The following is a 10,753-nucleotide window of genomic DNA, read 5'->3' on the forward strand; positions in this document are numbered from 1 at the left end:
CCTGGGTGGGTTTGGGTGAATGACCAGATGTCTTCGAGCTCACAGTTAATAGTCAACGTGCTGTGTTTATAGTACCATCCATAGAGAGGAACCTGAGGGCAGGCGGAACAAAGCTGGGGACCTGTCTGATTCCCCTTCTGTTACCCGGAAAGCAAGTCAGTCTCTCTGGGCCCAAGTTTTCTTGTCTGCAAACAAAGGTTTTCAAGAGAGGACCTTTAGAGTTGCCCACCAGGATTGAAATTCTCTGTGTGCAAACTTCCCCAAGGGCGGCTGAAAGGAAAGGGAGGTCTTTGAATAGACCTAGGGTAGGTAGAAAATTTATGATTCCTTAAACAGATCCTCCCTGGTTTTGCTTTTCAGGTAATTTATTGCGCCTTCTTTTTAATCTGGAAAGAGAGTCAGTATCCTTCCCCCTCTCAGCCTTGCAGCGATGGTTGAGAAAATGTATAGACAAACACAATCGCGAAATGGATGCTTGTCAACAGATGCACAGTAATTGTGTATGTGTATGTACATATATATATACACACAAATATATATATACAGATATATATGCACCAGTTTTATTACTTAATCATTCTCTATTTTTATTCTCTGAAATCCATCTGAAGGTATCTGGCCTTTATTGCATCTTTCAGGAGCCCCAGTGTTGGAAACTTATTTTTGTTTGAAGACCGAGAAGGCATGTTTTCAGAGCCTTTAGAAGAGGAAGGGAAGAAGTTTGTTCTTTTGGTTATTTTTTGTACCACAAATGTGGGGAAAAAATGTTGCCTGTGACCACAAACACACAACGTGGCTTCTTGGTCAACATCCCTCCTCTTTAAGAGTTTGTTTAACACTGTAGTGCTTTAAAATTACAGGTGCAACCTTCATCTCAAAAGAGCTTTTGGTATGTTTCGGACAGGTGACATTCTGGACTGAGTAAAGTGCCTGGCAAGGGTAAGGGATTCCATGTTAAGTTTCAGTGCTGCCTGTTGGAATCTTATCATGTGGTTGTTGAAAGCTGGGGCTTCAGGTCAGACCAACCTGGGCTTTACCTCTTACCAGCTTTGTGTTGGCTTAGTTACTTAGCCACATGAAGGCTCGGTTTCCTTGCCTACAAAATATTGTAGGGATTAATTGTGACAGCATTTGCAAGTAAATTAGTATAGTATCTGGAACATAGTGTTTATGATTATTATAGGATAAAATGTAATCTGGAGAGATTGGATTATTTCTTCCCTCATAACAACCCATTATGTACAACTTTCTAACTCTCTTAGGCTCCACTGTTTGTTTTCTGAGAGTGGGCTTAGACCTGGTAACAGTGAGCTGTCTCTATTCCATTTCTTTCTGTTAAGTCTTGAGTTTAAGCTGGCTGAGGAGGGGGAGGGGAGAAAGTGAAAAGGTCCTTTTAAACAAGATGTTCTTGTTTAAAAAGGTGTTGATATCCAGATGCCAAACTGCCTAAGCATAAACCAGAACCTTCTACTTTCCTGACCACCTCTATCCAGCACTTGAGGTGGAAATGGAATAGTAGCAAGTGCAGTTTTTTTTGTAGCTTATGATAGGATATTTTGTCCTGTGAATGCTTGCTAGGTAGCTTAACATCCTTGAGCAGTTTACTCATCTTGTAATTCCCAATAGTATCCAGGGTGAGTGTTCAATAAGTGGTGTTTGTTGACCACACAGATAGGACAGCGGCACCAAGAAACCATGTGGTTTTGAGCTGCTTTTCCAAGAATGGAAATAGATTTGCTTTGAGCCATTCCTGTGACCAGGGACAAACTTTGTCAGGGCCAGCAACATAGTACGTGACAGCTGCGTCTTTCAGGAGGGCGCAAGAGGCCTTGTCCTCCTCGGCCCACCCTACACTTACTGAAGCCAACCAAAGTAGGGCTCACAGGAGTCCAAGGACTGATCTGGGAATCTTAAAAGGGTATGAGGGAAGAAAGAGTCCTGTTACTAACTGGTTCACCCCCAGAAACCCAGACTGTACTTTTGGAGAAGTTAAAAGTAGAACAGCCTGTTTCATCTGGTTTGGCTTTGCTGTGTCTGCTGCCCTTTGTTCTCCTTCCGCTTCTTCCCCAAATGGCCACCCACCCCATTCCCCACCCCCTCGGTAAAAAGGGCATTAGAATGCTTGAGCCTATGTACTCTCCTATCTCTTGGTACACTCAGTATCAGAGCCGACAGGGGGTTCTATTACATGTGCTTCAAATTCAGGTTTTTGTTTCTTAGTTCGAGTCCGTATGTCCAAGGGGTGGGTGGAGCAATTTTTTTATTTTTTATTTTTTTGTTAATCCTTACCCGAGGATATTTTTCCATTGATTTTTAGATAGTGTAAGAGAGGAGGAAAGACAGAAAGAGAGAAACATCAATGTGAGAGAGTCACATTGATTAGCTGCCTTGGGGATCACCTGGGGCCTCAGAGGTACATACCCTTGTCTGGAATCGAACCCGAGACCCTTCAGTCCTTGGGTCGAGGCTCTATCCACTGAGCCCAACCAGCGAGGGCCAGGTAAAGATTTTGTTCCATATCAAAGGATGGCCGAGGACTAAAAGCATTTCTTCAATGTTGCTCTATTGCCTGAAATAAAGGCCTTGTCTAGGGTGAGTTTACCTGGGAGTTCACCTTTCAATTTCTATCTCTTTTGAAGGACTCATTCTCACTCTGCAGGTAGGAAGCCCTTAATCTGGTGGTTTGAGGTGCTTTCCCAGGGCTTGCATGGCTGCCTTGCACTCCTGAGGGACAAGATTTGGGGTAGGGCTCAATCAGACCCAAACCATCAGCCATCACATGTAGTTTGAGAAATGGAGGTTTCCCCACATCTGAATGATTTCAATCGGCATTCGACAAAACCCTTTAATCAGGCTAAAGGCACACAGCTGAGACCCCGGCTTCAGAAACTCCCTGGAAACCCAACCCCAAATTGTCAACTATTTTTGTTTTTAAATAAATCAATACCAATTCTTTTCAAAAGAATAGACCATTGTATAATCTTAAAACAAAAATCCAAAAGAAGGAAAGGAACAGTCTTGGGAGTTAATGTCATTACTCTTAAACCAGATTTAGGGAAGGAGCTGCAGGTGGCCAAGCTTTCCAATTTCATTACACAATTAAAGGAGGGAAGACCAGGTTTTACCGTAATTCAGTACCTAACACTGAACACAGAGAAATTGTTCTTTATATCCTTCCTGATTGTTTGATATTCTTTTTTGTTTTGTTAATTTTTTAACCCGGGATATTTTTCCCCCCCAATTGGTTTTTAGAGAGAGTGGAAGGGAGGGAGAGAGAGACACATCAATTGGTTGCCTCCCACACGTGCCCCAACAGGACCAGGTCAGATGGAGCCTGCAACCAAGGTAATGCACTTGACCGGACTCAAACCCTCGACATTTCAGTCCTTGGGCTGACACTCTCACCACTGAGCAACACCAGCTAGGTCGATTGTTTGATATTCTTAAGCTCAGGTTAGAAAATGAGAAGTTCAAACCTCAGCTGTGTTTCTTTAGCCTGATTTTTGTTGAAGGCTCCTTGAAGTCATTCGAATACAGTGAAGACTTGGTTTCTCAAACTCCATGTTATGGCTGAAGGTTTGAGTCTCTCTGAGCCCTACCCCAAATCTTGTTTCCAGCAGGAAACTGCAGAGTTGGGAAGCATTAAGTTCATCTTAGCTAACAACATGGGAAAATAAGTACTGTTGAGAAAATTAAAGCCCTGCAATTCTGGAATTAGATGTTCATATCATTCTGTCTTAAAGGTGAGGAAACGGAGGCCTCAATAAGTCAGTAGCTTGCTGATGTCATCTTAGGGCAGTATTTCACAGCCGGTGTGCTTCCAGTGTGTAACTCCCTTGAGAGCCTTACTCTCTTCCACTTTCTGCAGCAGTGGCTCTCAACCTTCTGGCCCTTTAAATACAGTTCCTCATGTTGTGACCCAACCATAAAATTATTTTCGTTGTTACTTCATAACTGTAATGTTGCTACTGTTATGAATCGCCATGTAAATATCTGATATGCAGGATGGTCTTAGGCGACCCCTGTGAAAGGGTCGCTCGACCGCCAAAGGGGTCGCGACCCACAGGTTGAGAACCGCTGTTCTGCAGTGGACAATGCCTTCCTGGACTCCCACCTCTAAAACACTGAAATCTCTACCCAAGTGCAGGGACTAATCCAAGTGCTACACTACTACTGTGGGTTTAAGTGCCTTCCATATAGTGGGCATTCAATATATTCCTTGTGAACAACTGGATTACCAGAAACAAAAATGTTTTACCATTCCATTTAAAGGGATCTTTGGAGATCATATTTCATATTCAATAATTGGCCCCCAGTTTCACTGTTTTGTGAATCTGGGATATTCACCGATAAAATGGGTTCCTTATTCTCAATGTATGGATGGATCTATCTTTGTTCTCTAGAATGATGGGAGCATTGTTGAAGTTTATGAAAAAGTTGAGATTTAGCATTTCGGTCAAAACATTACTAGGATCAGAGTGTGCCTTTTTTTAGTTGGTACTTTTCCCAAAGATATCCTCAACTGGGTCCAAGGTCCTTCTCCCCCATCCCCATCCCTTTAATTGATTTGAATCCCTGTGTATTTCACATGCACATGCCAAATTTTCATGGGAAACAAATAGCCCTGGGGTATGTTTTCTGGATGCTTGGACAATACTTAGACGGGTTCTGTATTTGTCCTGATCTCCTTTACCTTCCCTCTCCGGACCCCTGCTTTTTAAACCTTTTCTTGAGAGACTTGTTTACCAAGTTGGAGAGCTAGAGGCTTAACTGAGGTGGTGTGAACCTAGTGCCCTCTGGTGGAATTTTGTGAGAATTACATGTCTCCCTGCAAATTGAAGCGTGGGAAGTTGTTTTCTTGACTGGCTTTCAAGGGGAGGGCCTCTCTGTTGCATCTCTAATATAGTAAATTAATAATAGGTAAGTTTATTACCTATACTGGATATTGAAGAGGTATTATCCTGTGGGTATCAATTGATTACCAGAGGCTTGTTTATGATTATAAAATTAAGCCAGATGTCTAGAAATGGGCAGCAAGCAGCACTGTGGTGTTTCGCCTTCTCCATCAATGCGTACCGGAAATGAAGAGAAAGAAGGTCCCCTCTAAAAAAGGTCATTGAGAAAAGTCTAGGAACCAGTAGTTAAGGGGAAATGGCAAGGATCAGGAAACTTGGTCACAAACGAATCTTATCCTCAGCCCTCACATAGATCTGAGCCCAAAAATTTAAGACCCATCTAGAAGTTGAGAGTCAGCTAGATTCATTCTCTCTCTCTCTCTCCCCATCTCTCTCTCTCTCTCACCCTAGGGGGCAAGACTGGGGGGGGGGATGAACAGAAAGTGTGACAAGAGACACATCTTTTAGGGGAGTCTAGAGTATTTGCACTGCTGCTTGCTCTTTTTTCTCTCTCTTAACAATTTCATTTGGAGGATCACTCCCTTCACCATTGCCATTAGCAAAATCACAGTGACCCAGAGGACATAGGCATTGGCTTTGAGTCAGACACACCTACACTTGAATTCCTGTCTTGCTAGCTGTAAGACTTGGGCAAGTCAACCTGTTGAGTCTCAGCGTTTTTGGAGGTTCCGTGTAGAAATGCTTGTGGGAATTATAAAACAACTAGAGGCCCGGTGCACAAAATTCGTGCGGGGGGAGGGGTTTCCCTCAGCCCGGCCTGCACCCTCTCCAATCTGGGACCCCTTGGGGGATGTCCGAGTGCTGGTTTAGGCCTGATCCCACTGGCTCCTAACCACTCGCCTGCCTTCCTGATCGCTCCCAACTGCCCTCCCCTGCCGGCCTGATCACTCCCAGCTGCCCTCCCCTGCTAGCCTAATCACCCCCAACTGCCCTTCCCTGCCAGCCTGATCTCGCCCCTAACTGCTTGCCCTCCTCATGGCCTCATTACCCCTAACTGCTTGCTCCCCTGCTGGCCTGATCACCCATAACTGCCCTCCCCCGCTGGCCTGATCACCCCTAACTGCCTATGCCTTGGCCCCCGCCACTGTGGCTTTGGAAGGAACTTAGACATCCGGAAGATGTCCGGTTGACCCAGTCTAATTAGCATATTACCCTTTTATTAGTATAGATTAGCACAGTAAACAGTGCAGAAACAGAATAGTGGATTTTGTTATCCCAAGAATGAGGAAGAGAGTGGGCACATGACTAAGGAGATGACTTAGGCTTTAGGCTTCCAGAGTTTCACAGACCTTCCGACCTGTCTGGCAACACTTTTAGAAGAAACGTGTAGGCAGAGATTTTGAAAGCAAACAAGCCTTTATTAAGCATCACCTATGCTACATAGTTGGCTCATACATAGGAAAGTATGTAACTTGATATGGCCTACACTCTAGATGGTGAGGAAAGGCCTCCCCAAGGGGAAGGATTTCAGAAACAGAGCAAGCAAAGTGTATCAGCTGTATGAGCCAGTGAACAAGGTGGGTCTAGTAAATGTGTCTAAGAGTCCCAGAACAAAGGAGTCATAGTGGAGAAGGCCTCTTTGGGGGTGCTCCATGGTGTGAGGTTGAAGGTGGGTCTTATGCTGGGTACCAGATAACATGATAAAAATGTGATTGTGGGACGGCTTTCTGTGAAATAGAAAGGACTGACCTTTTGCCAACACTCATGGATAGGATCTAGTAAATTACATGTGCTAAGGTGGTAATGGTGAACTAGGTAAGCTTTGTCTGGAATAGGACTAATAAAATATGAAGTTAGGAAAACACTGAACATTTGGATTCTGTAAAAATTTCAGTTGTACAAATTTGAAATGTTACTATATTAAAGCATTAGTATAGTTTCACTTTATTAATTTGAAATTAACCCAATCCTTAAAGGACTTTCTTTGGGAGGAGACAAAAGTTCTGTTGATGCTAGCTCCACGTGGTAGAGCCATTTTGGTGAGCAAACAGAAATACCCACTATTCTTTATCAGGATGAGACATGAATGATTCCAGTTTTGAATTGTAAGAAATCATTATTCCCTCAGGTAAAAGGCAATCACTTGTACCCAGAGAAGTAGCTGGTAGATGGAATGACTGCTGGACTCCCCTCTCTTCCCTTCAAAGGCTTCCCTTCTATTGCATTTTTAATCCCCATGGCTTTTCCTGCACATTTATCTATTCTCTTGGTCCTCTTTCCCCCACCTCACCAATCTATTCAGCATCCCTTTCTCAGCCCCCTCTCATTTCCTCAGCAATTACAAGTTCAGGAGATGTACCAGCAGACGGAGACCAAATGCTCGCCATGGCCATTACCTTCATTGGAGACCAAAGAGGATACAATGCACATGTCTGAGAGAACCTACAAGGAGGAAGAAGGGATGGACAATGTGCCAGGTATCCTGGGCCCTATCTCAGGGTGAGCTCTCTGGGAGGAGAAGAGCCTGGTCGTCTTTCTCTGACTGCTCCACTTCTGGCAGCAAGTGGTAGACGGGTCCTTCAGTGTTGGCATAATATGGAGCTTTTTTGGATCCTGTCAGCTTCGACCTGGGACTGTAACAATGATGCCAAAAGGAAAAAACGCCATAGATTCCTAACAGGCACAAAGCATTGATCATCACATGCCAGCAGAAGAAGGTAGTGACAAACATGATGTCACTGATGTCATCATCCTGCCATGGGTAGCCGGTGACTGGTCTGTACAGAATAAAGCCTGCCTGCATCAGCCAGGAGCCCATCATCAGAAACAGGAAGGTCTCAATCATTGAGAGGTGAAATGCATTGGGAGTCCACAGCTCAACAGTGAACACCAGCATCAGCAGGAACACCACCAAGATGAGTAGAGAGTGAACCTGCAGTTCCACCCCTGTCGAATCTTGAACATGTGACACCAACAGCATCAGGAGCACGTAGAAGATCAGGACCAGGGCACCTTTTTCTAGGAGCACACACCTCTGAGGCAGCAAGTTCTTGCTCGTGACATCTACACAGCCATTGAGGGTGAGGAGGATGAACATGGTGAGGTGCTGCCACTGTTTGGGGAGCATAAATCTCGGTGGCATTTCCCTGTTCATCAGGACCAACCCTCCTTTAATGCAACTGTTCTCATAAGCTATCAAGATGGAGCCGGTCACTATTTTCAACAAACCTCGGTAGGATATTTCCCACAGCTTGGCCCATCTTCCCTTATTTCTTGGAGGACATGAAGGATTCGGGCGAGAGTCATTGAATATCACAGCTTTGGAGACCACTATTGCCTGATACAGTCCGTATGAAAATAGAAACAGCCCCGGGTACACATGACCGATAAAGGTTCCCATTGAACTACAGATCTTCTTAACGAAAGAGAGAAGAACAAAACTTGGGCACGTCCACACCTTCTGGGGCCACTCCAAGGTCTGGACTTTGGAAAGAATGGCCTTCCACCAACTTTTATCATCTCACCCCTCCCACTGCCCCCCTACAGAGAGGAAATGTTTCTTGAATCAAGCCTACACCTTTGGTGGTGTAAAGCATCATTGTTCCATTCCATTCTGGTACATTGGGAACTGGCTTCTGCCAAAGAAGAAAGTTGATGAATGTGTATTTAGGGGCTCCCCTCTATGGCCTTGGGGTGCTTCAGGTCACACTTGTCCCTTTCTCCCCTGGATTCTTTCCCCTTGTGCTGCCCAGCACTTAGAGCAGAAGAAGAGAGGACCATGGGATGGGGTAGGGGTTGCCGTGATATCCAGAGGAAGCCGGGGTACTCACAAACCCTTGAATATCATTCAGTACCCCTCAGACATAACTTGGGTCCAATTGTAAAGTTTTCTTTCTAGATGCGTATATGTATAAACATTTGGATATATAACCACTTAATACATACTTACCATCTACCTGGCTTTTCTATTCTTTTATAGACACATTCTGGAAAATGACCAAGAAAGCTCCCTTCACCTCCTCCCCTTACCTCTTCACATCTTTGTCCCACCCCTACCCTCACTTCATCATCTCCACTGGACCTAAAAAGCTTCCTTTTGATATGATTTTGGAGATAGTGGTGGTTTTGTGGTGTATAAACCTAAGCTTGAGTCATGTTTCCCAGAATTCCCTTTCCTATATGGTTCCAGGTTGAGCTGGCGACAAGAGAAATTTACCTGAGAATCTGAAGGTGGGAGCGAGGCAGCAACCTAAGCACACTTTGAAGGTGTAGGTGCTAGGTACCACTGTAGCTCATGCATTTGGTTACTGATCTCCTGGCTCACCTCCTTGGCATGACCAACAGCCAGGTCTGTAGCTCCCTTACCTTCTCTTAGTGTGAAAGGCACCAATTTCTTCTGCAGGTCACCTGCCACTGAAGTATGAGGTGGTGAGAGGCAGACATAGGCTCCATTTTGTCCTCATGGGTTTTGGTTTGTCCCTGCTCTTCCCTGGCTTCACGTCATATACTCCTTCTGGCTGCTGCCACACTAACCTGAAATGACCTCAGGCCCATCATACAGCAGAGAGGCAGCAGTTCCAAAGACTTCTTCACCACAAATGTATAAGGTGTAATAACTATAAGACATAGATATTTCATATCATTCTGCTCCCATGATGCATCCCTACCGACATAAGGAATTTAGGGTATAATTCTTAAAATGCAGATACTGTTGAGAAGAATGACTCCAATGAGCTGGTGTTGGCCCTTTGTATTTTAATATGAATTAGCCCATCAGCTTCATTTATCCATAACTAGTGTCTGATGTACCTTGGAAGACAGTGTCCTCGGTATTGGGTAACAGCCAGACGAGTATAAGGCAGGGATGGTGGAGAATAAAGTACAGAGAATGTGAGGCATGCACTGGGCCCACAAATGGTTCTGGGTGTATTACAGGAAGTACAGGGAATAGGAATTTCTCTGGGAGTTCTGAGGGGAAAGGAAGTTTATCACTCAACACGAGCCGTGCTAACATCACAGTCTCCTGCAAAATCATCTGCCCTCACAGTACAAGCAATGCTGTGAGCAGAGAGTTGGCATCTGCATGCTGACAGCGCCCCTGGTGGAGAGGAGGAGAATTCACACCCCGGTCACACAGCACTGCCTCTGAGCAAATACCTACTCTTCCTCAAGTCCACTTTATTCCAGAACAATTAAATTTCTCTCTGCCCTCGAGGATAGCAATAATTTAGATTGCTTCTTGCTATTCGGAGATTTGGTGGGGCTGGGTATTTGAGTGTGAAGGCAAGTAGGAAAAACAAAGCTTAATTCTTCTTTCTGAAGGAATTTGCTTTATTTCAAATTTTAATTTTAGGTGTTTTTATTCATTATATAGTCACTGTGGGGGGGAAAAACCCAGATAAAACATCTAAGCAAAAAGAATATTAAAAATTTATCTGTAACCCCACAGTCTGAAGGTGACCATTGTCACCACTAAGGTATAGAAACACAGTTTATGAAGGCAGCCTGAGAAAGTGGGAAAAATGCATTAACTGGAAGCCAGAAATCTGGGTTCTAAATCCAGTTCTCCCTTGATTTACTGAATTTCACACTTCTTAACTGAAAAAAAAATAAAAATTGAGTGTTGAACTTTCTATTAAAGTGAAAATAAAAGGGCATGGATACTGTTATACAGACATGAGCTTATTTATCTCCTGACTGGTTTTTCCCATTTGGTGAATTTTCACCAAATACTTGGAGCACACTGTAAAGCTCAGTGCTTGATTCGAAGTGACAGGTTTTATGAGTCAGGAAGGAGAGGACCCCAGGGATTCTCTTTGGTTCTTAGATTTGCTCTGGGAGAAGCATAGGGTCTATTGCTCCTCCAGGGATCAGCAGTGCTAGACTGGAGATCATGT

At 44.2% G+C, this 10,753-nt stretch overlaps 1 protein-coding gene across 1 annotated transcript; it reads right to left on the reverse strand.

Moving 5' to 3' along the window:
* Positions 1-7,350: 7,350 nt before the first annotated feature.
* LOC102419189 (transmembrane epididymal protein 1-like) lies at positions 7,351-8,256 on the reverse strand. Its single transcript, XM_014456077.2, has one exon. It carries the CDS (start codon positions 8,254-8,256, stop codon positions 7,351-7,353), a length of 906 nt encoding a protein of 301 aa, XP_014311563.1.
* Positions 8,257-10,753: the final 2,497 nt, after the last annotated feature.

The sequence above is a fragment of the Myotis lucifugus genome, unplaced genomic scaffold (genome assembly GCF_000147115.1).
Source record: "Myotis lucifugus unplaced genomic scaffold, Myoluc2.0 scaffold_54, whole genome shotgun sequence".
NCBI classification, from domain to species: Eukaryota; Metazoa; Chordata; class Mammalia; order Chiroptera; family Vespertilionidae; genus Myotis; species Myotis lucifugus.

Excerpts from the sequence above, each read along its gene's own strand:
- LOC102419189 (XM_014456077.2), bottom strand. The coding sequence starts at position 8,256 with ATGGGAACCTTTATCGGTCATGTGTACCCGGGGCTGTTTCTATTTTCA.